We start from the raw sequence: 26,953 nt of genomic DNA, 5'->3' as shown, positions 1-26,953 counted from the left end.
GAAGTTATAACACAGTTTTTCCCCAGAGTCTTGAAGTGCTTGGTGGCAAAGCCCCTTATAAGTAGAGAGATTTTATTCACTGGCAGCAAATATACATTTAAATGTAAGTTCTAATAATGACCAGTCAAAGTTGACCTAGAATCCACCTGCTCACACAACAGCAAACCTGCCAACCTTACATTAGCAAATTTTCTGCATTCACTACATTCAGCACTATAAATCACCTTTCAAAATGATCAGGACACTTTAAAGAGGAGGAGGATGCAAAATAAATAGTCTTTACTCTTGGAACAATCAGCAGTATTTCTATGCATAAAATAATAAGTGAGATAGGAAATAAAAGATATTGAAGAACAAAACCCAAAGTAAATTGACTACTGGCACATGAATGGGTCAAATGTTTATTTTTCTAAAGAACAGCTTTTATTAATTTTCTGTCATGTTGCAATAACTTGGATGTGGATATAGCGATCTATATCCTGGATCCAAAAAAGTGCAGATGCTGACAACATACAGATATTTGCCACATGTCCCTTCGGCCCTATAAAAACTCTTTTTTTTTCTTAAGTAATACACATAAATGAATTGCAGAACTAACTGACACGCGTTGCTTATTTGAAATGCAGCCCAACTTGGTAAGATGACTACAGATTTGAACAAAAATTGTTCCTGAGATTTTTCTGCAGTGTACAATGGATTTAACCTCCACTTTCCTTCTGACTAAGTGCATGTAACTTACTGCTCTTGGAAACAAAATACACATACATTTTTATTTGGTGTAATTTCACATGTATGTCCCAAACGACCCAGAATTTCCAGCCTGGCATGTGTCCCATTGTACAAAATACAATATCTTCCCCAAAGGACTTACATGGTGCTGCAATGAAAAACCTCAGAGCCAAATCCACTGCACTCTGTGATGTCCTGTGAAACTGGTGAGAGCCAAATGACTTTTGGACAACTAACTATGAAGATTTTTATAAACGCTATGATCGCAGCAGCTGCACACTGCAAGCAAGTTATAGGAAGGGGATAAGCATGCTGTGCTCTTAACAAAGATGAGTTGGGGACAGTCTGAAAAGGCCCACTGTTAATTTAAAATCAAGAACAAAATGAAGTGCGGACAACAGCTATGCAAAGTTCTGTGTGTGTGTCTGACCAGTGTCTGTGAGAGGATATAAAGATTTTTTTTTAAGGGAGCAATACGCAAGAGTAAGGACTCCCAAGAAGAAAAGCTGGCAATTTCAAACTTTAATTCTGAGTACAAAAAAAATGGGAAACAGCTTTTTTTAAACACTGACTCTGTTATACAATTATCCTTTCACAACAGCCCCAATTCATGATCAGCTGACATCTCAAAACACTTAGCTAACCAGCAGAATAATTTCCTACCTTTCTTCTCTGTCTTACATTTCTCATATTTTAAAACAAGTACATTACTCTATTGAAAATCCTGTGAGTCTAACGGATGCTTCATGTATGCAGAATCTGGCCTCTAGTTTCTTACTGATGCCTGAAGGACCAGTGCAAACAAACAGAAAAGATAGCTCACATTTTTTGCTACTCAGGATCTGAAACTTTGAGACATAAGAATTCTAACCTTTATCATGTTACCATGCCAAAGACTTCAAAGCACTGACATGAGATAAAAAGGAACATAAAGTAGCCGTGGTTTAAAGTACGTATTTCCCAAGATATTTACCTTGGGTGAAAAGTAAATATGGAAGCTCCAAAACTAATATCAGAGTTCAAAAAACTGGTTTATAATAGAATTCTGTCCATGCTCACACTCTTACCGGTTACTCTCTTGGAGAACTCTTCATGAACAAAAGAGGCTTCGTAAAATTCAGACGCTCCTCACTAACGGCAGACAATCTGGAATGCAAGTCAACCATAGAGTTAACCAGTCAGTCAATACAAGTATAGTCCTTACCCATTACCTACTGAATTCAGCCTGCAGTGAGCCTGGGGCTCCGAGTTAAATACTTCTCTCATTCATTCACAGCCTTAGATTTACTCTGGTAGGTCTCAGAATGGCAGCCAGGCTTCAACAATCAGCCTGGAAGATAATGACCTTTATGGACATTGCCATAAATGTGAAGTTTGTGTTTGCCATCAGTCAAGTACAATGTGATTCCTATTGATTTGTGGTGAAAGGGCATAATGACTCTAACCCTCAGGGCTGGATGAGCTCTGCTTAGGGCAGAAAGGAAATCCTACTGATGGTGAAGAAAGTCGTTATACAGTTTTCCTCGTGCTGTCAGAGAACTATGGATTACTGGAAATAGTTCATGCCACTCTGAGCAAGGGACCTGGGAGCAATACAGACGGTTGACCACTGCTATATTTTGTGGCCTGTCCTAACATATGAAATTTGTCTCCCCTTCAGAAATCTATACCTCAGTCATACAAATCTCTTGGGAACAAGCCTGGATCCAGGATACACTGAGAGTCCCCCTCACTATGTGGAGTATGGAGAGGCTGGCCAGGGCAGAGGAGGTGCCTTCAGCTGGGAGCGGAACAAGCGAATACTTGAATTAGGAGATTTACTAAGCAAATGGAAAACAAATGGTGTGCTAACTTTCCAGCTTTCCATGTCTCTTTAGAATTCTTAAGTGTTCATGCATTTGTGCTGCAGGAGCATATGTCCTAGACAAATGTGTTGATCTTCATGTGCTTAGTCAATCCATTCTTTGCTTTACTTACTCATATGACTTGAGACACTATTTCTCTTTCTGTATGGCCATATGTTAATGATTCATAACTGTTAAAAATGTGCTTACAATTAGTCCTCCAGATGCAACACACAGACTACAGCAACCTCAACCAGTCTGGAGTGGACAAAGAATCTTCTCTTGTTGCAGTCCTCTCTGCTCCCCTGCCCCCGCTTAACAAGCCTGCATCTGTGGTGGAGCTTCTAGTGCTTTGTATACGCTTATTTTCCATTCAGACCTTTTCTGTTTTCCAGAGTACCTCCTTTTCTGGCATACGTTTATTTTCCTCCCTGTCTTTTCTTATAATAGTTGGCATAGGCAAAATTTATCCACTTACTGTGAAAAGTCTATTATCTGCTCTTCCCCTACATGCAAAGGGGCACTCTATTCCAATACTTCCTTGTTGTAGCCAGGAGCCACTGAAGTCCTAAGGAAAACAACTTTTTTTAAAACACTGACTCTATAAAACAATGATTCTTTCACAACTGCACAGTGGTAAAGGCCCATTCCTGTTCGACTTGGAGGCAATCTGGTTCTAGGAACAAGAACATTTTCTGCATTTCTTAAAAAGGCTCAAGATAACTGTAAGTAACTTTTAATGTCCTCGGTGCATTTTTCTTTCACGAAGCCTTTCATCTTCTGAATCAGGACAGCTGCATCTGCAGGCTGTGTACAAGCACAGGGAGCAGCAGCTCAGGAATCAAGCTCCCGAGGAGTCCGAATTGTGCATCTTTCTGGAAAGGGCTCACGGGCAGCCACACACCTGCTGCTGGAGGCACAGCGAACAGGTACGGTACATGTGGAATCAGCAAGCTTGTTAGGGAGCCATTTGTCTGCAGGGATTTTGTATGACCAGCTTTCTGTGATGAGCTATGCTTCGAGGCTCAGTTTCAGAGAAAGATGGTGATGTTTGGGAATAATTTCTTACAATGCTCCCAGTCAAAAGGACAGGTCAAGGTTCTGGAAAAATAAAACTGTGACCATTCAGAGATCTAATGCTTCTCAGTTACATTAAAAAATAAAACCTGGAAGAATGAAAGTTTGTACATAACATCAAGTTTCCAAACAGCGTTTTGCTATTTGCGCTATTAACGGCCAATGTAGGATGTCACCAGCCCAGCAAGGCCACAGGAAAGCAATGTGAGCCAAAGTTCCTGAAAGGCAGTAAAGCATATGGTCTCTGATCAACTTGCAAATGCAAGATGACAAGAGAGGAGGAATATTTTGCCTGGCTTGGGCTATTCTATTCTATGCTATCTTAGCTTGGATGTAAGCTATATATAGAAAGGTAACAACCAATCACCAGGACCGAGCAGAAGAGACCAGCGACAGGAAAAAACCCTAGCAGGGGATAGGGTGCATCACACATCAACATGTTTCATGGCAGATCTGCTTAAGGCAAAGGGAGGATTACAGCCCACTCCTCACTTAGTGAGACATGCAGCACAATCGTGCCAGACTGTTCTTTGTAAAATGGCATGCACGTTCCTTTTTATTTATTTTTTTTTTTTAAGGAATGGTCGTCTGAGCCCAGGGGATGAACTGTTAACGCTAAATGGACAGTCACTTAAAGATCTGTCCAGCAAGGAGACTGAATCTCTCATTCACCCAAGAACACAGCTGATGAACTTCATGATGGCTAGCAAAGTAAGCATGAAAGTTGTGGTCCCCTTCCACAACGGTGGGGTGATTTGACAACATTTACTTGAGAGAGATGGGGAATTTGTGCATCAGACATCTGAAGAACATGGTTTTGCTCTTCCTGTCAAAACCCCAGACCTCTTGTGGTCAGACACTGGTGACTTTCAGCATAGTTTTTTCCCAGACAAACAGAGGCTACGGGGAGGCCAAGGCCCTGGGAAGTTCTAGCAAGGGCTGTACAACCCTTCATTTTAGAAACACACAGCTTGACAATGTTGAATTTCCATTTGGAAGATGAGCAAAAGGAGAGGTGGATTTCAGGGAAGATCCATGAATCCTGAAGCCAGAGAGCAGGGTACTGAAGCAGTTTTGTGCGTCTAGGATCTATAGCTAGGAACTTGCCGTGGTCAATGTTGCTGGAATGTGCTACAGAGGGAAGGGAACACGAGATAGCATTAACAGGTCAGCAATCCTGGATTCTCACCAAATCTTTCAGTGATTTTTTAATCTTTCTTTCCCAGAGTCCATTTCATTGGATTAGGCATTTCATTTCAGGTTTCTTGTCCTCTCATCCCCACCCAAACTAGACAGCACAAAAGGCTTTTCACTTGCAAATTCTGGAGCAAACCTGAGGATGATGACTGGACAGGGTTAGTCCCCTAACACACATTTACCGCTTTGAAGACAACAGAGCTCAGCCGGAGATTTGTTGTAGACTTCAGATCTTTATATTCAAGGAAAAAAATGCACTTTTTTCTTGGTCTCTGCAGTAGGGTCATACAGAAAGCTCTGATATAATCCTAGACTGAGAAAACACCCCTGGCCGTAGCTACTATCAGGTCTGAATAGAACGCACCTCTTACCAGCATGGCAGAGAACAACTGTCTTACCCAGATGTCTGCTGGATTCTGCCAAGATTTTTATTTTCTCTCCTTTAAACACCTAAGTGGCCAGAAAGGAACTATATTAAACTCTTGAAGCACAATACCACCCAAGAGGCAGCCAGGTGAACTGTGCATTTAAAGAAAGCCTGCACCATATTAATTTAGGGTTCATAGCAAAGGCTTTTTAAACCAGCTAGCTTGATAAGAGACAGATCGCAAAATCATTTTCAAAATGCCTCTTTAAGGATGTTCTCTGCATTTTTTATTCTGAAGAGCTCCACAGGGGAACGGGACTGGAAAGCCCTAGTAGGATTTTGCTACTTGGCAATGGCTCCACCTGCTGTCAAAGAGGAAAATTATCATTCATTAGCTGAAGAATCTCCAAACAGCATTACTAAAATCGGGCTGTGGGAAGAAAGTGTCTTGTTTGGCTCCAGACAGATTAGAACACATAGATCCTGCTCTGATGCTGCTCTTGTGGCCTTCCTAGCCCCGCAGAACAAAATCCTTTTATATTTGGAGGTTTACTATATTTCGATCAGTTTCTGTATGATGTCTGCATTTAGAAATGTTTTTCTTTTAACTGTGATTCCCTCAAGATCAATGGCATTCCCTGCGTCACAACAGAAGCAGGACTGTCAGGAACCATACACATCCAGAAATTATTCCTAACATCATTTGTTGCTCGATGTGATCATTTATGTATTTTCAAACTGTTCTAAAAATTTGCATTTAGAAACCAAACATTTTATCTACAAGTTTTGAAATACTAGAATTAGAGGCCATATTCTCAAAAGCAACTAAAATTTTTCAAGCAGAAAGGGCTCAATTTTTGGAAAAAACTCAAGTCTAGTCCTCAAAGGTTTTTAAACACGCAGATCATATTTTGACTAAAACCCATCCCTCTGAAATCAGCAGAAGTTAGGCACCTATCCACTATTGCAAAGCCGGGCCTAAGAATTTTCCTTTTGAAAATAATACCCTTCTAAGGTGATGGAAACTGAATAGCCCAAAGTGCCGGTTATCTCCAGAGATTAGACAAGCATGGCTACAGTTTACTTGTACATCAAAATATTAGTTTGTCTGAACCAACTAGGGGTACCCAATTAATTTTCTGTCCATTTTGACTAAAGAACCTATTCATCTCTTTTTACTTTGGCAAGTTATAATCATGTTTATAACAAAGTTTTGAGCTGCATTTGTCTTTACAAATGCATTTATTTAAAATAATTGATTTTGCTCCATTTTTTTTTTTAAATTCAGGCTGAAATTTGTGCAAGTCAAATTAGGAGAAATTTTGGTTTTTTAGTTTAAATCACTTTTGAGAATTTCTTGCACAGCAGCAGCCTTATTCTTCTTTATTTGTTTATTTTAGGAAACACCAACCTGTAAGGAAAGGCCTTTGGAAGCACTAAATGGCTTTCTGCACAGTAAAGCTCCTTTTCAACGGACTCGCAGTAACTCAACCAGTAAGTTGCAAAGAAGTAATCTTTTCTCTCGTAATATTCAGGGAGTGCACAGCACAGCACTTCATCCTGTGACGTTACTGCAGCGTTGAAAGAAATTGCAGCTATTGTCCACATTTACTCTGGAGTTCTCAGCTAAGAATTGCTGATACATAAAAGCATCAGCTTTTATATTCGCAGTATCCTACAATCAGGGTTTTGTGCATAAGCATTCTGTTTTATGTGGGGGTTTTTTGTTTGTTTGGGGGTTTTTTGGTGTGTGATTTTGTTGTTTGTTTGTTTGTCTGGGATTTTTGGTGTTTTTTGTTTGGTTGGTTTTTGTGGGTTTTTTTAAAGTTATGTTCTCAAAGGACAATGCTTTTTCAGTAGGGAACGTTTGCTTTTTACTATACTTAACATTAATGGCTATCTGCCCAGTGTGGATTGAAAAGATCACTTCCTTCACCGAGAGATTTGCAGGAGGAAAAGCATCTCTAAGGAGCATTTACCTGACAAAACGAATGTGCAGAAATGTCCAACGCTTGAGAAATAACGCAGCCTCTCTCTCCACACCGAGCAGGTGTAAACTCATACTGGATGGGGGAGATGGACTGCACGGCACCCCAGACAGCTGTGCCCTTCAGGGACAGGCAGCCCCACGCCCTCCACACCAGCCGCAAATCTCTTTCCCAACAGCTGGAGTGCTCTGGAGGGAGAGTCCCTGTAAGTGCTGCAGGAAATCACCTGAAAACTCCCTCAAAACTCCCTCAAAACTGAAATCTTGGCTGCTGTTCCACACACTTAAACATCTGTTAGTTTCACTCTGCTGCATTTAAAAAAAAGTGTTGAGCTCTCTTAGGTTTGTAATGAGTACAATTAACTCCGGCCCCAATGAACTTCATGCACAGTTAGCTTTCGGTAACAACTTCTGTTAGTGCTTAAATTAGTTTGTAATACCAAATTCCATGTTGAAATAGGAGATTTTCATTAAATATTTCATTAAATGTTCATTAAAATAGGTCAAATCTAGAGGCTGGAGTTGAGAAATCCACTATCTGTGGAATGGAGGTAGGAATAGCACTAAGAAATTGCTTACCTAGGATATCAAGCAAAGAAGATGTGCTTCACGTCTTCCAGATGTAGAAAGAAGCCTACGTTGTGGCTTAACGGAGGCAGCGAAGGGTAGTTCACAGTCTGAAGAACTTTTGTGAGCACTAATTCATATTTTGGGGGAAATGCTGAAAACAGGTTCTGTTTGTCCCAAGATAAAGTTATGTAGTGGCAAGATGAGGGAAGGGGTTAGAATTTCTTGTTCCTTAGTTCAGTTCTTAGGGGCAAATACGATAATATTTGTTTAGGATGCCTAAAGGCCACAAATGGGATTTTTGACATGGAGAATCAAGTGAAAGCACAAATACATCTTTCTACACCGTCACACCACTTCAAGGGCCAACATTCTAGTTTTGCTCTAGTTTAGTCACTGCAGGACACTTTCAGTGAGCAGTGAGTGATTGCCTGAACAAGTGGCTTCTGAAAATTAGAGAGAATTGATTTTTTTTGAAGAAATATTTAGTACCATTAGTTATAAAGATGAAAATTTGAAGTAAACAAGTTGTCCTAATACATGTCCATGAATTTCTGGTTCTGTTTTAAAATGATTTTTTTTTTTTAAATGTTCACAGGCAATTTCAAGGTCATCTAGATCACTAAGCACTGCACAACTAGTACACACATCCTGCGGCTCACAGGCATCAGTAATCTCAAACATTGTATTGATGAAAGGACAAGGGAAGGTAAGACTGGTTCTGTTGATTTACCAGAGAGTTTTACTCCATTTCACAAATGTAAACTGCAAAGTGCAGGGAAGTGACTTCAAGTATTCAGGTTGCTACTTCTGGGTTGCAAGTTCGTACCCAGGCTTGCCCAGGAGTGATTAGTTATCATTCACTTGCTTTTGTTAACGTTCTGAAGTCTCTTTGCTGAAGCACAGTTTTCAGGTTCTAATAACACCTGCACATCAAGCTACCAACAACACCACTGACGTTCACTGCTATCCTATTTCGGCAGCTGGAGGTAGGCTTGAAATCATAAATTCTATGCCATCTGTAAATTGCACTCACGCAGCAACCCTAAAGCTTTCTTCAAGTCAGAGCTGAGCCATAAAGACAGTTCTGTCGAGAAGGAAAACAAGAACCACCAGGAATGCACATGATCTCAATAAAAAACAATAAACATTTGAAACAAAACAAAACAAAACAAACCCAAACAAGAAGAACCAACCAACCAAATGACCACAAAGCCTGGAGAAAGACAGAATAATATTCTTAAAATGACAATACAGAAGCTATGAACATAAACACATAGCTTTTGAACTTGTTGGATAAGGTTCTGAATTTGTTCATTAATAACCGTTCCAGTGAAAATATTTAATATTTTATTTATAACTATTTAAGCTGTGAGATGAACCTCAGAAATCATTCCATGAAGTAGGATCATCATCATAATTTACAAAATAATTATTTGTTTTCTGTATTTGTATTTGTTTATTAGGATGTTATCAGCACAGTACTTTCACTTTACGTTTGAGGGACATTAAATGGCTTCAGAGGTGTGAATTAGTCTTGTAACATCCTTCTAAGGGTAGCAGGTAGTGTTTTACTTTTATATAAGGGAAAAAAGGTCAAAGAAAAAGTAGATAAGTATCTACCTATGAAGGTCTGCTGGTGCTGCTTAAATTTACAACATGCATTAACTCTGTTTGGTAAAGGGTAAGAGAGAGAGATCTCCATGACATCTCCACTTGTGCGTCTGAAATTAGTAGAAATATCAAAATCTTATGTGGTGTTTTTTATCAGTCTCATTTATGGTAGAGAAAATTAAGGAGAAGAACAGATAAATTAATCTCTCAAGGCTGCTGTTGGATCAAGGGGGAAAAAAAAAAAATTAGACACCTTCCTGCGTGTTTATAATAATTAATCGATTGCAGCAAACAAAAAGGAAATCATGAGGGTATTCTGCTGAAATTCTAAATTGCTTTTACTACTGGCATGTAGTTAACTCTTTTTTTCCTGGATTATGCTATTCCATTTGTTAGTGCTGCCCATGCAGGTAAGGCAAAAGAAACTGCAAACGAACCATTATGAGAACTGAACATGGGCTCTCACGCGCTGTTTTTCTTCATAAATTAGGGTTTGGGCTTCAGTATTGTTGGAGGAAAAGATAGCATTTATGGACCAATAGGCATCTATGTCAAAACCATCTTTCCTGGTGGAGCTGCTGCTGCCGATGGAAGGCTACAAGAAGGTGGGAAATCCTTCTTCTCTCCCTTTTCTCACTCCAGATTCCCAAAGAACGATACCTGAAGGCAGATTAAAGTGAAGCTGAAATGAGCCATAAGTGACTTTTACACCTGCATCCATTATTGCATTTATAAGACTCTTTTTGTGTACATGTATGTATCATGTACCTTACTGCACAATACAGTAATAGTAACACGGCACATTTTTTCTCTTTAAAAACAGGTGATGAAATCCTGGAACTGAATGGAGAATCCATGCATGGATTAACACATTATGATGCTTTACAAAAATTCAAGGTTACGTGCTGTTCTTCCAGAACAATTGCTGTCTACACACAATGTGCACGTGAACTCAACCTATTCATTCATTCCCTTTTCTCTCTAGCAGGCCAAAAAGGGTCTTCTGACACTTACAGTCAGGACAAGCTTCAGCCCACCTCATTCTGCTTCCAGTTGTCTGTCACCCCACTTGTGTCACTCACTGAGCTCTAGTACATGCATAACCAAAGAAAACAGCTCTTTCAGTTCAGAAAGGGCAGCGTTCTCATTAAGCGCTACAAAGCCCAATGACAGGGTCATAATGGAAGTTACCCTAAACAAAGGTAAGTGATAAAATTAACTGAGCACTGGCAAACGAGGCACTGTTTGTTTGCTCTCTGAATGTCTTTCCCCACTAACCTGATTCCTTTCCTGAACTAAGTTTTTATAATACCCTAAATCAGATCTTGGTGCCTGTCAGTGCTAACAGCAGCAGGATTTTGAACACTGTCTTCAAGAGCGAATAATTTTTTCTTTTTTTTCACTCAAGCATTAGAGTCACATTCATATCCTTCATGCGAAAAAGTATATTTCTTGGCAACAACTACCAGTTATTAATTATGCAGCTCACCAATAATTATGCAAGCAGTCCATTTCATTATTGAAAAGGCTCGAAACAAAATATGTATCTGTATCTTCTGGTAGTTCTTCTACCTCCTCTTCAATTGTCATCATCTTCTATTTATAAACAACCACTGGCAGAATGAAATAAACTTTTCAATGTGGGAACATCAAAGCAACGAACAAAGCAAAGTCTCTATGAAGTAACAGTGTGACTTACCCAACATAGTGTGGGATCTGACAGAGTGATTGTCCGGGGCAAAAAGGGCAAATTCACAAAAATCTTAAACTGCATTATACAAAACAGAAAGAGGATTCAGATGATATAGCAAACAATAGCCACACATGCTTAACTTTCTTTTTCTCTCCTTAATTTTTGTCCCTCCTTAATTTTTTTTCCTCCTTTATTCTGTCTCCTTGTAAAGTCATTTGAATTCTTCTGTAATGACAGATATTTTGCAAAATAAACCTGCTTTGCATTATGTCTGTGACACACCACTAATGAATTGCAAATCAGATTTTGGAAGTCCACAAGCAGTGTTGGTGTGCACTCAATTTAATCATAGGTGGAAAAAAAATAGAAAACAAAAAGAAAAAAAAAAGAAAAAAGCAGTAGGAGTAGCAGCTAATATTGAGCAATCTAATATTGAATAACTAGTTTGCATAGAAAAAACTAATTAAATTGAAGACAGTTCTTAAAAAGTTCTCTCCAATATTCCAATGGTTTTTTTGACTGCCCTTTTTTAAAAAAAATTATTCTTTCAGAGCCAGGTGTTGGCCTTGGAATTGGGTTATGTAGCATTCCCTACTTCCAGTGTATTTCGGGGATTTTTATTCACACCCTCTCACCAGGCTCAGTGGCACATATGGACGGGAGACTCAGGTAGGATGAGAAAGAGTGTCTGTCTTACACCACAAGGTTTTCTTTGCTCTCTTTTATGGGTTTATTTTTGACCTGTTTGTGCTTTCTGGGGATTTTGGGTTTAACACATACGTGCTATTCGGAGGGTTTGAGCACATGCGTATTTAGGATACATGGGGTTTCCAAATATATCACAACCCAGTGCAATTATTGCCTCTTGTCCAGGCTGGGCAAGCTTTGAGGGTCTCAGACAAGCATATAAAATGCTTCCTGGAGGAGATTTCCAAATGAGAAAGTATCTGGAAAAACCCAAACATATGGCATATTATGGCTTGTTTGAGTGCCCTTTTTTCCTGACACAAGCAGCTCAAATTCTGTCACTTCTTGCCCAATAGAAATACAGATTTGCTGAAATTACTTTTACTGGAAATGTAGAAATTAACTTAGTAAGATTTATGACCAATGAGTACTGCTGAACATATTTAGAATTGAACAGAACACAGCATTTTCAGTGAAGGCTTTTTGATTAATATTAGGTGCTCTGTAACAGCCCTTTCTACACGCCTAACACCTTAGCCGAAAGAACTGCGGTCTTAGCTATGAGAAAGTTTGCATGATGTGAATCACATGATCTTAATGCATGTGGGTATTTGCAGTAGAGAAGAGAAGGGCAGCCTCAGTTTCCATGTGGGCCAAATTTGGATTTCATCTAGAAAGATTCACTCTAGCAGTCAGCAGGATTACTATGGCATGTCAGTAGAATTTTTCTATTAACAAGCTATTCATATGTAGCAGAAACACAACATTCTTTCTGACCTTAAATAAATCTAGCAGACCATAAAGACATGAAAAGTGAAGTGTTGACTTGAAAGGAAGGAAGGAAGATGTAGGTGGAAGCAGCAGCTGAGCCACGTACAGCAGAAAGATCAGACACCAAGTGAGTGTAGCTGAAGATGAAGAAAGCTCAAAGGTTGCATGCAACAAGGCAGTTGTATCAACAACCCTTGACATCCAGCTCATTCTCATTTCATTTTCTCTAACAGGAACAGAGAAGTATAATGATTTAAACTGTGATTGAATTAAAGGTCAACCACACGAATTTGCTTGTTGTGTATTTGCACATGGGTGAGGCAAGGTTGAGAGGAAAAGAAAATCTGTTTACATCCTCTCTCTCTTTTTTAACATCTCTGTAGGTGTGGAGATGAAATTATTGAAATTAACGAAACTTCAGTCCAAAATACAACTCTTAATGAAGTTTATGCTGTGCTAAGCCATTGTGATCCTGGTGCAGTGCAGATTATCATCAGCAGACACCCTGAACCACAGGTAGCAGACTCTTTGTTCTTTCTGACTTTTGATAAAGCATATGTTGAGAACTAAGACTCAGTAACAGAGCAGGTACTAATCTAAAAGAGGTGGAAAAATGTTGATAACAAAAGATGCTGATCTCTTTATAAGCAGTGCTGCACACAAACAAACTTGAAAAAATCTTAAATAAGATCGTGTAAAATTTAAAGATCATTGCGGACAGTCTTGCATGAGTTTCATATGCTGTGAATAAGGAAGCTACAGAAATAACATTTAAGGAATAAATGAAAATACATATCTTATTCAAGAAAGAATTCCCAATAATAAGAAAATAATTTGAAAGGGGGAAATATACCCCCCTCAAAAAACCTCAAACAAACAACAAACAACCAAACAAAAAACCAAAACAAAACCAAACCAAAACCCCACCCGAACAAATAAATGTTTAAATACCCATCTTTCAGTAACTAAAATTTAGGTCTTGCCCAGCCAATATTTGTAGTTAAATTAATATTATTATAATATTATAATATTTTATTCTTGCAAGATTTTTCTACAAAATGCTTCCTAACACCAAATACTGTATAAATGATTATCAAGTTTAAATTGTTGCATAAATGATCATAAAAACATAGTATTAAATGATCTTATACTGGTCTCCATTTACAGAACTCCATTTACAGTGAAATATGCAAAAGAACATTTATCTTTGAGAGATCCCATTTCATCTAAAAACCAATATAAACAGCACATCCATAGATATACTTTGGCTATACTGGAATATATACAAATCGAATGGTGTGCACTTAGCTTTAAAATTAGCTGATGTGTGGTATAGCTAGGTCCACTCATTTCCATTAGAGAACTTGCAGGACTTGGAAATCTTTGTGAAAGGAATAAATGTTTAACTGTTACTCACCCCACAGTAATCTCCTGAGAGTATAATGGCACAATATTTCCTAGGTGTCTGAGCAACAGCTAAAAGAAGCTGTTGCACAAGCTGTAGAAAACAACAGATTTGGAAAGGAGAGGCATCAATGGAGTACTGAAGGTAAGGGAAGAAATGCATTCATTGAGACATGGTAATTTTGACTTAAAAGACAGATAGGATGAGTATGCGCTGTGTTAGAATCCTTAGTAACAGTCACGTAACCCAGAGCAGAAAGGAAGGGGAGGAAACCTCACAGGACAGTGCTCCTAACATGCCTCCTAAGATACATTACCACAGTGATAAGAAAAGATCACATCTGTCTGATCGCCAGCAAAAATTTTTGTGCAAGCTGCCTCTTGCTCTTCCTCATCCTTTCCAGTTCATAACTTCTGCTTAAAGCTTTTCAAACAATTGCCAGCAGGTGACAGGACCATGATAGCAAGGAACTGCACAGTGCAGGTGATGTCCTGGGGACAAACAGCTTGTTAATCCCCTTGTGCGGAAAGGCATATGCAGTCATGTTTGGAGCTATTTGCCTAGTTCAGCTGTGACATCCTCTCACAGTAACATATTGCAATGATATTCCTTTTAGCGTCATTTCTTCTAAAGGACCAAAGGTAATGGAATCCTCATCAGCAAAACTATACTGCTGAGATATATATATACATGGGAAAAATGTAGCATTATTTTGCTGTCCGAGAATGTAACTGTTGACTCTTCAATCTACAAGCCTTTAGTGCATAGATCATACCTTTGAATCAACTGATTATGGTATTAGCTGCAAATTTAATCAGCTGAATCTTAGCAGTGAGCACTTTGCATGTATCTGAACAGATGCTTTGAACATATTCCTGATACAGGTGTTAAAAAACTAGAAGTGAGCTGGCATGGAAGACATCCGTGTGAAAAACATATTGAAAGGAATGCTGCTTATTGCAACCGCAGGACTCAGAAGCTAATGACCCGCTCCAGCAGTGACAGCAGCTACAACCCCAGGTCCTCATGTAGTAACAGCGCTGGGTACCAACTGACTGACTTGAAAGCAAGAGTACATAGCCTTGATGTACCAATTACCAGACAGCCTGGCCTGCTGTACTCATTGTCTGGGAAAAACTCAGAGAGAAATTCCCCTCCTACTTGTAGCGAGAGAGGTCAGCCCTTGCAAAATGCTAAGAAGTCATCAGAGATCCTCGTTAGAAAACCTAAATCATCAAAGCCCAAACCTCCACCAAGGAAATATTTTAAGCAGGACTGTACATGTAATGACCAGTGTAATGCAGACAGAAGAGAAAAGCTTGTATCTGAAGCGGCTGTATCACCTTCTGCAAGTGTTCAGGTGAAGAAACATTTCTCTTGTGTTTGCATATTTGTGAGGGGGGGACAGAAGAAGGCAAAGTGACTTTGTCTGATGGCAGGAAGAAAAGCAGGGAAGAAAGAGAAAGTATGCATACTTATATGAGAACTGGGTGAAGGGGATGAGGCTCAAGTATGTGTCTTAGTGAAGCCAGTTTAGGTCCAAATACGATGTTCAAAATAAGGTCAGAATGCAGAAAAGTGCCTGAAGGAAATTTTCTTCCATATCAAGGAATCTGATTTAAAATCCCAGTGAGAGCAGCAGCGAGAATGAACTTGAGTCCCTCTCTGTCGTTCCTAATGAACAAGTGTCACCGGTGGCATCGGACTCTTTCTGGTTCCAGTTTGACTCTGGGCTGGGACTGGAGGGGGTTGCACAGCCTCTGACGCCAGCTCGGGGTGGTTGATCCCAACCTCAACACTCAGAGAGGCAAATCATTTATGAAGCTGAGAAGCCACGAAACAATTTGTTTATTACAGTGGTGGATTTCTGTTGGAGGAAAGCACTAACATTATGCGCAGCAGGTAGTCTTGGGCTCATGTACATTTCTGGAGACCACGAGGTAGTAAATAAACTCATTTAAATTGCGAGGCATATACATATTTGTCGATTTGTTGATAAGATACAGTATTTCAAAACTAAGTACGTACTTGTGCATTACTAAATTTCAGTTCCCTCTCATCTAAGATAGAACAGAAAGGGTGTTTCGCATTTGCATGAGTGTGAGGGATTGTGAGATCTGCACGTTGAAACGAAGTTGTGGTTTGGTTAAAAATGAAACCTCTTTCCCCTGGATTTAGTAATACAGCAGCAGAGACAAGCAGATCTCAATGCAATGCAAACAAAACCCCCCACAGTTCCCAAGCTGCAGAGAGCAAAATAAAATGATATAGCTCAGACCGAAGTCCAAGTATAATGTTAACATCCAAGAAAGTTTTGGTTCAGCACCTCAGGCAAGGTCACACTTTTACCATCCCCTAAGAAGAGAGCAATACAAACATATTCAGGAACAGCTACTAGAAAATCAACTTTCTGAAGTAAAATTCTGGCAAATAAGTACTTGTTCAACTTATCACTGCATGCAACTTATTATTCTTCAGTACTCACTTATCCTAAATGATAAGGAGAAAAAAATAAATAAAGATCAATGAAGTCTATGAAAAGTCAAGCTCTGTTAATGCAGATAACTTCTTCTAGTAAGTCTGTATATCCCAGGGCAACAGTTCATTTAAGTCCCCAGGAGAGAGCGTTTCTTGTCAGAACGTATTTCAGGTCATTAAGAGAAGATTTTATTACCTGCTTGCCTTTTTTTTTTTTCCCCCCACCTTTATTCCAGAAACATTTTGTATTAGTCAGTTGAAGGCCTGCATGCCACAGTATGTGGGGGTTCTGCAGACAGTAAGGTTGTTTTTACATAACCAAGAATGCTTAATTGATATTTTCAACTATGCTTTAAACTGCATCAATAAAAAGGTAGGTATAACTGCCATCAGCGAAGAGTAAAGACCAAACTGTCTGTTACTAGTGCTTCCAAATTAGCTACTTTACTTATTGACTGTCTGCTATCCATATCCAACAGCAACAGAACACAACTTTCAAGAAAGACCCCAGTAAGCAGGGGGGGATGGAGAAAGCTTTTCCTCGAATATGAAAACTGCATAACAAACACCACCATATTACAAAAGCAAACCAACCCCCAAACCAAACAAACACATCCCCAAACCCAGAAAAAAACCCAACCAAACAAAAAACTAAACCAAAGCAACCAAAAAACAATCTAAGAACTTGTTCAATTACTAATTTTTTTCAGGACAACCTTGTTTGTTTCTAGACCTTCACTCTCCTGTTTGGTTTTGGTTCCTGTTAGTAATTGAGGAGCTTAACTACATAGCAGAGAGCACATCCAGTGGCAGAGCAGAGCAGGTGGTAACTCGGTATCATTGGTTACGAAGGCAAATTCCACAGTACATTTTAATGATTTTGAGAGTGGCATTTACTGCACCCTCAAACTAATCCTCTCACCCTGTTTCCAGCCAAAAACAAGGAAAGGAGAGCTCTGAAACTACAGTAACAATTTAGCTGGTGCTTAAGGGCAAAAAGCTTCAACAGAAAAGATAGTTTAATATGAAGTTAGAGGAAATTTACATGACTGGTTTGCAAAAGTCTACTGAATAGCTGATTTATAATAGTAGGCAGTCTTTTAGCTTATTATAAAGCTTATTACTAATTTTTTGAGATGGTAATTGCATTTTTTCCACAGTCTGTTTACAAGCGTAACCATAAAGTATCATGCCAGCACTCTTCAAACACAGAATAAATCAAGTCCTATAAGGATTACTTCCCAAGCAGAAGTGAAAGCTTGACTTCTATTCAATATTTCTTTTCAGATTAAAAACAAATGATTTTTTTTTTTCAGATTCATACATGGTGTGGTTTGCATGATTACATTCTGTCACATTTCTATTTCCTGTTTGTTCAGCAGGAAGCTGGAGAACCAGCGCTAGAGAGACATCAAACTGATGTAACCCAGAGTGTCTTCATCGCTTCTCCCACAGCTCGTGATACCGGCCACATTACTGCTGTTCCAGCGGGCAGAGATCAAGAAAGAAAAGCAAACTTAGGTACGTTTAATTCCATGGAATTTTTTTTGCAGGATTCCAAAATGGGTATCAAGCTGACTTCACCTTCCTCTTTAAATGTAGACTTCAACCCCCATCTGTAAATTTTATGCTGAGCAGATGAAATTTCAAACTATTGATTAATCTTTGAGAAAAAGGGGAAAATATATAAGAAGTAGCATCATATATGATTTATGTTAATGGATAGGTATATTATTGCTGTATTTCTCCAGGTGAAACTCCTTAATTATATTGAAAATGTTATATTAAAGGTTACTTTTAGCATTTCTAAAGTACATTTTTATGCATAGTTTCAAGGCTCAATTTTTGCAATGGTATAAACTGCTGATAATAAGATAGTATCTTGTTGTGCTAGTTAGAATTAAGGAAACTTAGTGTTAAGGGAACTAGACAACTCTTACAACCTAAACTGTTAAGTAATTCTGTAATTTCTGGCTCAGATCATTAAAAAACAAATGTTGCCTTAAAAAAATATTTTTATTCACACTGAAGCAGATAACAGTAGCTGTGTATCTGCACAAATAAAAGTTTGCTGCCCTTCAGCTCTATCATGGCTAACATTAAAATGCTTAGTCAGTGATGTAAAAATATTCCTACTCTACAATTAGGTTTTTACTTGCTAGAAAATGCAACGTGAAATGCCTGCACAAATTTAAGGAAGCATAAATATTGATCAAAGATCTTCAGGGGAGAGTCTTCTTAGAGTGGCATATACTCATAGAGGCAGGAAAGAAAAAAAAAACTTTTAAAAAGAATTTACTGTAACACCAACTTTTTCACTAGGCTGTGAACAACATTGTAATTTTAGTCTTCTATTTTAACTGTTATATTTTATATTGCGACTTCAGCATTCCGGAACTTTGGGTTACCTTTAGAAACTGCAGGCCCTTTATAAAAGGGATTTTGCATATAAGCACGGAAGAGCCTTGTTTTTCAGTTAATTTCAGTGTCAAAAATTGGAACTTGTGGATCAAGAGATGTGAATTTTGGAAAAGTTTAAACTTTTCAGAAGCTTTAAAAAATACCTATTGGACACTTGAACGAAATTCAAATGTAATGAATTAATACCAATGCATAGATAAGGGACAGAGGAGGAGACTTTTTTTATAATCCATGTTTTCCTAATACAGGGTGTCCACTTCCATCAGTACAAAGGCCTATACTTAAAAGACAAGCACGGGTAGATTATAGTCTCGATACGACAACAGAAGACCCTTGGGTTAAAATTTCTGACTGCACAAAAAGCTTATTTAATCCTACCATGAGTGAAGACAACGTCCACTTAGATTTGCAACCTGGCATCAACACAAATAAAGAGAATCAAAATCAAAGCAGCTCAGAGACAGTTTTGAAGAAATCAGAATCAGAAATAGTCAGTTCAAAAGTGCTAAAATCTGACGAAAATGACAGTGTGAAAAAGGGACCTCCTGTTGCACCTAAGCCAGCCTGGTTTCGCCAAAGTCTGAAGGGACTGAGGAAAGCAAATTCAGACCTGAAAACACAGTCAGATCAAAGTCCACCTGACCTTGAAAGTATTTCCAGCAAAGAACGACAATCCAGCTTATCCCGCGTCTCTCCTACGGGATCATCAATAAAACAAAGAATAAGCTCATTTGAATCCTTGAGTGCTCCGCAGTCACCTGAAAAAATACACCGAAGGTTTAGCCTGAAACCATCAGCCCAGAAAGAACCCTCTCCCACTGCAACAGGGTCAGAAGTGGCTCCAGCCCATTTAAGCCAAGCCTTTCTCCAGCATTGTGAAACCAGCCCACAGTCAAAGTCACCTGCGGTCATGGGTACCAAGAGCCTGGACAGATCTTCCTCTCCCAGGGAGGTCCCTGCAGCTGGCTCAGAGAAAAGCAAAGATGCCAACACTGAAAATTCCTCGGGTCTCTTAACTACAGAAGCTGTTGCGACTTCTCATCTTGTATCAGTAGCAAAAGCACACAGCCTAAGATCACGAAGCTTCCCACTTACTGCGTCCCAGTCTTGTGAGATGATGAAGCCATACGATGAAAAGTGTAGCAAAATCTATTCCATCAGTAGCCAGGTGTCATCTGCTCTAATGAAATCTTTGCTTTGCCTTCCTCAGTCTCCAGTCTCTTCTGGAAACAATGCATGGGAGACTCTGGACACATTGTCTCAGTCCTCTGTGGAGGAGGATGGGACTTCTCTCTCACCCCCAAGTGAGAATCACCACCTGGACACTGGATTTTCACTGAAGTAAGATACCATATTTAAAAATCAGATTTGCAGATCAGCACTGTTGAGCATCTGTGCTGATGCACGGACAGATTAACATTCTAAGGTAGTAGCAGACAGTAATAAAGCACAGACTAAGTTAAGAACTTTTTAAAGCACAAAGGTTGGATGACTCACATGACTCTTATGCTAATTTTTAATTTGTACTATATAAGTGCATGTGTATTTCAAGCTTCCTCCTACTTAAGGAGGAATATTTCTAGCATCTCCATGATAAAGGAGATTTAAGTCTGGTTTTGCCTGGGGCCAAGAGATTATTCCTATTCTTTTATGTGATGGATCCTTCTTCTGTTAGGCTAACGTGATTAATTTACATGTGTATGTATTACAATACTTATTATAGGAGCTACCACCCCAATTAAATGCTGATAAGATCAAAAGAGGACTGCTCGAAAATTGTGCTATGCTTTTGTGGGTATGTTCTTTCATAACTCGACGTTTCTTTTTTATTCTTGTCACCACGGGACAGCCTCTCTGAGTTGAGAGAATATACTGTGAGCCTGGCAGACAGCGAGAGAGAGGAACAGGAACATGGCTCACCTCAAGCATCCGGCGCGTCAGGGCAGTCTGTCATCTCTCTGCTGTCCCCTGAAGAGTTAGCGAAGCTTATAGAGGAAGTCAAATCACTAGATGAAGCAACCTTAAAGGTAAATCTGCTTTTCCTTTTTGTGCAAGGGTTTCAGAAAGCTGCGGAGTGGATGTGCTTGGTTGATCTTTGCAACTTGATATTACAAGAAACGAAACAGTCATCTCAATATGTACCAGTAGTAATGGTTAGCTCAAAAATCTCAAAGAAGTCTTCAAAAGATAACTGAGCAAGAGTAATATCCATTTATCTAAGGGGATAACAGTTATTCAGCAGGTGAGGTCAGTGCATGCAGTAGTAGGTATTGATATTTTGGAGGCCTTTCTTTTTATTTGAGTTGCCAGTCTGAGATACTCAATGCCTCATTTTTGGGATACTGAGCAACATTTGGTCTTACTGGATTCATCTAAAATTGTGATAAAGCTCAGAATAAGTCAAAATCAAGGTTAAATATGTGCATTCTGGAACTGTAAAGACTTTAAGACTGCTCACACTAAAAGAAAAAGCAGATAACATCCAGAGCTCTGCATTGAAAACAGTTCAGCTTCTACTAGCAGCTGCATGCTTGTGGTGTTAAGACATGCCAAGCTGTGAAATAGCAGCATAACTTCATTAATGCACCAACAAACCTGAGCTAATATAGTTTTTGCCCCTTAGCTGACTGCAGTGGCACATGTCTCCGGTTAGTCCTGGTGTCTGTACTGCACAGAGCATGAGCAGTGAATTCATCTCTGCCTTTCAGAATGCTGGCTGGACATATTCTCATGTCAGACAAATTCTTACAGACTACATCAAACTTGGCCAGTATGTTGCAAACAAAAACAGTTTGACAAGCAGGATTTAAGAAAGCTGAGTTTTGTATCAATTTGTGTCTCTTGTTAACATCCCAAGTTGATGTTTTTGGTCTGATTAGCAGTAAAAGCTCCGTTGCAATGTTGCCTTCAATGGGACATTAGTCTCATGCTAAGTTACCTGTTTTCATGGAACTTTCAGGGCAATCTCTGAGCAACATGCACCCTCTGCCTGGCTGCAGCTGGCCAGTAGATTCAATTGTGGAAGGAAATAACACCCTGTCAAGAGATGCAACTACAGTTGCTCACATACTGAACATGATTGCAAAATTGTGGTCAAGAATTTCCTTAGGAAACTTGGTTAAACAGGAGTTGTTACCCTATATAAACTTGTCTTGAGTATAACACTGTCAGAGACAGTTTACCCACTACTAGAACATAGCTAAAAAATAAAATTAAGACTGAAAAGCAATTTTTAAGCTGTGACACATATCCGCGTGAGTTGTATGCCAAATTATTTTTCCACTTTTTCAATGAAAAGGTCCTCTAATATGACTCAGCAATATTTTCTGTTTCTACAGTACCTGATATCTATACTCTTTAATATCATTCGATTCCTGCTCCAGATCCAACTGATAACCTGTTTACCAAACCAGAACAATTTTAGACACAAACTAGCATTTTATAAAGTGGGTAACTGAGAGGTAAATTTTATCAAAACCAATTACTAAACGTGTCTCAGTATTATGCTTATGCCACTAAGTATCATTATAAAATACACAAAAGAAAAGATGATGATTTTCCAACCATCTTGACATATCTCTTGGGAAGTTCTTGACATTATTTCTTTCTCTGCCTAGGAATTTGATGACATTCATGTTACAATTTTGCATAAAGAAGAAGATACTGGGCTTGGATTCAGCCTGGCAGGGGGCATTGACCTAGAAAACAAAGTGATAACAGTAAGTAGCTGCTTTCTTAAAAATACTCCAAAGGCAACTATTCTATCTAAAAATCTATAACTTACTGCTTTTCTACTCCAGAGAGGAGTAGAAAACCCCCAGAGGGTTTTGACATAATCAAAGTAGACAGCTGTACTGAGAGTCAGAAGAATCATGGTCTTAATGGGTGAAAACAGGATTCTTGTGCACGGAGCCGCCCTCTCCAGGTGATAGGCAGTGGTGGCCCCCACCAGCTCTGCAAGCCCCGGCAGAACAACATGTAGCCCTCAGCAGAAAGTAACCAACACCTTATTTACATGCTTCTAGAAGACCATGCAGGGTGGTCAGGAGGAATGAGGTGAACGTGTAGACACGTAAGACACCTGGAAGCTAGAGACCAGCTTCATGCCGTCTTCCTCCCACTAGCAGAGCAGTGAGAGGTCAGGAGGCAGCACAGGGAAAGGACACACCACGGGCAGCGAGGCCTTGGCCATCTGATACTGGGGCAAAGGAGACTGTCAAGCTGCTCGAGGAGGGCTGTGCCCAGGAGAACTTCTCTGTACAAATTTGTTCAGCCCTTAGTCCTGAAACACACTAAAAGCAACTTGTTCCTCGCAAAGAATGGAAAATGCACAGGGTAAAAAGTAGTAACTGAGTGATCTATTGATTCGTTCTTTTTTTCTCTCTTTCCTCGTGTGTGTGCGCGCTGACTGGGCTCTTCAATAGGTTCACAAAGTGTTTCCCAATGGACTAGCATCTCAGGAAGGAACTATTCAGAAAGGTGATGAAGTGCTATCCATTAATGGAAAGTCTCTGAAAGGTGCGACTCACAATGATGCCTCAGCAATCATGCGACAGGCTCGACAACCCAGACAAGCTGTTGTTGTCACCAGAAAAGCTAAAGATGGAGAAAAAAATCTCAATGTTTTGATTGACTCCAGTACATCTTCAGTAGCAAGTGATGCCTCACAAGAGTCTGGTAAGTTCAGTGGTGTTACCTTGCAGCCCCCACCTGTTAAGTGTTTACTCATCTCCTGAAATCCTGGGTGTTCATAAAGCAGCTCGGCGTTGGCCGTGTAAATCTGAGAACCACGATTAAAGACAGCACAGTTAATGAAACATTCCTGAAGCAGACGTTTGGAATAACTTTGTTGGAAAGGGAAAGACTTAACAGATTTCTAAAATCAAGGAACCCTCTGAAAAAAACATGTGATCCTCTGTATAAATTTCTGTAGACATACAAGGTTTATTATTGTAATAACACATCTAATTGAAGATATAATGACAACTCAGTGAACAGTGATTCTTTATTCTAGTATTATTAGATACTAGTTTACAAGACTGTTTCTGTGTGAAAGAGAATTTCTGTTTGAACAAACAATGTGCTATTGTTTGATATAGCAGATGGCTACATCTGAAACACAGCAAGGTCAGATTTTTACAGAACCTGTCACATTCTGAAAACATTTTTGTGCTTTTTTTGTTTTTCTAAAGCATAATCTAGAGATCTGTAGCTTTATTTTCATACTGCAAACAAACATTAGCAGCTTTGTAGTTGATAACAATTTCATAACTAGCATCAAGACAAATATGTTTACCTTAAATTCTGTTCATTGAACAGATTTTTCTAATTCTAGTAAATGTCACCAGCTTTCATTTCTATATTTCCTCTTTGTCATGAATTCTAACTCAACTCGTTCTCCCCAGCTTCCCAGAGGGCCTTACAATGACAAAATGAGGAATTAAAAATTATAGCTTTCTCTTTCATTTGGCAGTTCATGGTGCCTTTACAAGCAAAATGGAAGTTCATCTTTTGTAACAGATCTTTTAGCTTTCCAGACTATGTGGTGCCCATCTGCTAACTTTCCATTTGTTTCCAGCAAATGAAGATACAATCTACACTGTAACCCTAGAGAAAACACCTGCTGGTTTAGGATTCAGTCTGGAAGGAGGGAAGGGCTCCGTTCACGGAGATAAACCCATCATCATCAACAGAATATTTAAAGGTAAACACACATAAATGCATACACAGCAGGTTCTTAGCTGATGCAAACTTGTGCAGTTCATAACCAACTGCTGGTTTATACAAAGAAAATAATATTTTTTGTAAATGCAGCATTACCCTGTGCAGTGCTAGTAATTTGTTTTTTGCTGAGCCCAGGTGGTTTATACCAAACATGCTGGTGATTCTTAAGAAGTGAAAGAGCTGTTAAAGACTCCTCCAAACAATGAATTAAAGGAAATGCTTTTTCTTTCTCCAGGGACTGCATTAGAACAAAGCAGCCCTGTTCAGCCTGGTGATGAGCTATTACAAGTGCACACAACTGTCATGCAAGGACTCACTCGTTTTGAAGCGTGGAATATAATCAAGGCATTACCTGATGGGCCCATCACAGCTGTCATCAAGAGGAAGAATCCAAGCTCTGTTACCATCAAACCATCTGAAACTTTGTAAGAAAAGGAATTAGACTACTGCCAATATTATGAATTAAAAAAAGATTTTATTAATTGCAGCCATTTGGCTAGCACAGCAAGATACTCAGAAAGCACATATGAAAAGTACGCATGATCTTACTGCCAGTTACGGAGCAAGCTGTCTGGGATAAAATAAGATGTGCACGAAATGTGCATGATTCTTATTTCGACATTCAGAAACAGATGTTCCAAAGTGTAGAATTATAAAATAAAGACTATTAATAATATACTGGTTGTAATAAAATATGTGACAACTATAGCATTCTCCTGTTTCAAGCCATTAACAGATATCAGAAGCACATTCTGTGCTAAGTTTTCAGTCCTACTGTACAAGCCTTGCTTCATGCCTTACCTTCCCAGGAGGAAGCAATGTGTCTACAAGCCTGAATGTTACAGCAAAGGAAAAGCCTTAGACAAGGCGGAAAGGGCAGAGAAAGGTGGATGCAGCTTTGTGTGTCAAAGTGACAACCTGCCCTGAAAAACTCCAGCTTTTCTATTCAAACCACAGAACAGCCAGAACCTGTCCAGAATAACTTTCTAGGAGCAGCTGACAAAACCATCTCAGCTCCTGCAGGCAGACACCAGGGCAGGGGGAAGGAGTGTCCCATGGTATTGCAAGGGTGAGGCAGGATGCTGAAGGTAGTATAGCAGAGGTTTTTCTAACTTTTCTCTGGCCAAAGGTCTCAGAGAACTACAGCAGGAGAGTAATAAGGCCATTTAAAACCAACTCTTACCTTCTCACCACATGCATTTTATGAAATGTCTTTTTGTTATTTTTGTAAGGAAATGTACCACTGAGAGCATTTAGGAATTAAAAGTTCTGAATCCAAATATTTATTCTGCAAACACTAAATAACCTGGAGATAAATCTATGCTTCAGATGCTGCTATTGGCATTTTGTCAGTGCTCTCTAAGCAACGTATGGATTTCTACCAACAGCAGCACGTGCATCTATGGCAAGATGGTCTTGTGGACCCATTTGGTCTTCTCTGACCTATTTCACTGAAGGGAGAGATGCAACATCAGGATGGAAGTGGTGACTCACCAGCTGAAAGCCAGAAGGCTGCACTGGTTATTGTCCTTGGCCATTCACCTTCTCAGAGCCTGGAATTGCTGCATCCTTCTTCAAATACTTAATTTCACCAAACCATAAACTGCAGGAGTTCAGAAGCTATTTTCCATGCACTTAACACAATGTCACAGAAACAGCAACTGAGAGAAAGGGAAGTAGGACAGACAGCAGAAGGTATTAACTGAATACAGGCATAGAACTTGCTTTGGCCTTTCCTCACAAGTTAGTTCTATGTCAATCCTGGAAAGAATATTCTTGACAAGCCGTCTGCCCCCACACTTCCAAACCCCTTCCCAGTTGAGTTGTTTTTTCCACAAATCAACAAAATCATCCTCAAAACAAAATTTCTACAGATTGAGTAGGAACCAGGATAGGAAAAAAATGTGAGGGGGAACCTTTTCGTACATTTAACTGGTACCTACCTGAAACCCTCTGAATATTTCTCTTTTTTTGGTAGAATTTCTTGTATTTAACATCTGCTGAAGGTGTCCTCACCTGAAACAGCTCTTTAATGTCATCAATTTAAGAACTGACATAGAACCACTAAGACAGGTTTGATCTCATTTTTTTCCAGAAGGGTTCTTCTCACTTTGCTTCCAAAGTTTTTCAGCTTTTGCATGCTTCTGCTTTTCCTGGAATCTGCATCAAAACACACTGTGTGGCAGGCAGCGAGTCTCACTGGGGAGTCCTTCAAAATCTTACAAGATGATCTTTACCAAGATATTTCCATCTCCAATTTTGCAGGGCAGAAGGCTGAATATTAAGGGCTCTTAATTCTTTCTGAATAGAACATGTTGAGCACTTCGAAAAGCGATCCTTAAGTTATTCCAAGGAAGAGCCTCACCTAACACCTTTATTGCTCAGAGCAATA

General features: G+C 39.3%; 1 protein-coding gene across 3 annotated transcripts in view; it reads left to right on the top strand.

Annotated features, from left to right (window-relative positions):
- Nucleotides 1-25,132, top strand: part of IL16 (interleukin 16) — a 32,208-nt gene extending 7,076 nt beyond the window's left edge. Inside the window, exons 2-20 of one of the 3 annotated variants that reach the window (XM_065641611.1) lie at nucleotides 3,363-3,502; nucleotides 4,229-4,361; nucleotides 6,615-6,708; nucleotides 7,265-7,407; nucleotides 8,367-8,477; nucleotides 9,873-9,987; nucleotides 10,206-10,279; nucleotides 10,371-10,584; nucleotides 11,627-11,744; nucleotides 12,917-13,049; nucleotides 13,995-14,082; nucleotides 14,823-15,298; nucleotides 17,799-17,937; nucleotides 19,086-20,178; nucleotides 20,687-20,864; nucleotides 22,455-22,556; nucleotides 23,262-23,514; nucleotides 24,416-24,541; nucleotides 24,797-25,132. In XM_065641611.1, coding sequence (XP_065497683.1) covers nucleotides 3,363-3,502; nucleotides 4,229-4,361; nucleotides 6,615-6,708; nucleotides 7,265-7,407; nucleotides 8,367-8,477; nucleotides 9,873-9,987; nucleotides 10,206-10,279; nucleotides 10,371-10,584; nucleotides 11,627-11,744; nucleotides 12,917-13,049; nucleotides 13,995-14,082; nucleotides 14,823-15,298; nucleotides 17,799-17,937; nucleotides 19,086-20,178; nucleotides 20,687-20,864; nucleotides 22,455-22,556; nucleotides 23,262-23,514; nucleotides 24,416-24,541; nucleotides 24,797-24,990 — 3,924 coding nt within the window. In that variant the 3' untranslated portion in view covers nucleotides 24,991-25,132. Of the gene's footprint in view, nucleotides 1-3,362; nucleotides 3,503-4,228; nucleotides 4,362-6,614; nucleotides 6,709-7,264; nucleotides 7,408-8,366; nucleotides 8,478-9,872; nucleotides 9,988-10,205; nucleotides 10,280-10,370; nucleotides 10,585-11,626; nucleotides 11,745-12,916; nucleotides 13,050-13,994; nucleotides 14,083-14,822; nucleotides 15,299-17,795; nucleotides 17,938-19,085; nucleotides 20,179-20,686; nucleotides 20,865-22,454; nucleotides 22,557-23,261; nucleotides 23,515-24,415; nucleotides 24,542-24,796 lie in introns of those variants that run through there. The other 2 variants (XM_065641610.1, XM_065641609.1) reach the window with 2 other exon arrangements.
- Nucleotides 25,133-26,953: the final 1,821 nt, after the last annotated feature.

This window comes from Caloenas nicobarica, chromosome 10, assembly GCF_036013445.1.
Source record: "Caloenas nicobarica isolate bCalNic1 chromosome 10, bCalNic1.hap1, whole genome shotgun sequence".
In the NCBI taxonomy this organism is placed as follows: Eukaryota; Metazoa; Chordata; class Aves; order Columbiformes; family Columbidae; genus Caloenas; species Caloenas nicobarica.
This window is presented reverse-complemented; position numbering and strand designations above follow the sequence as displayed.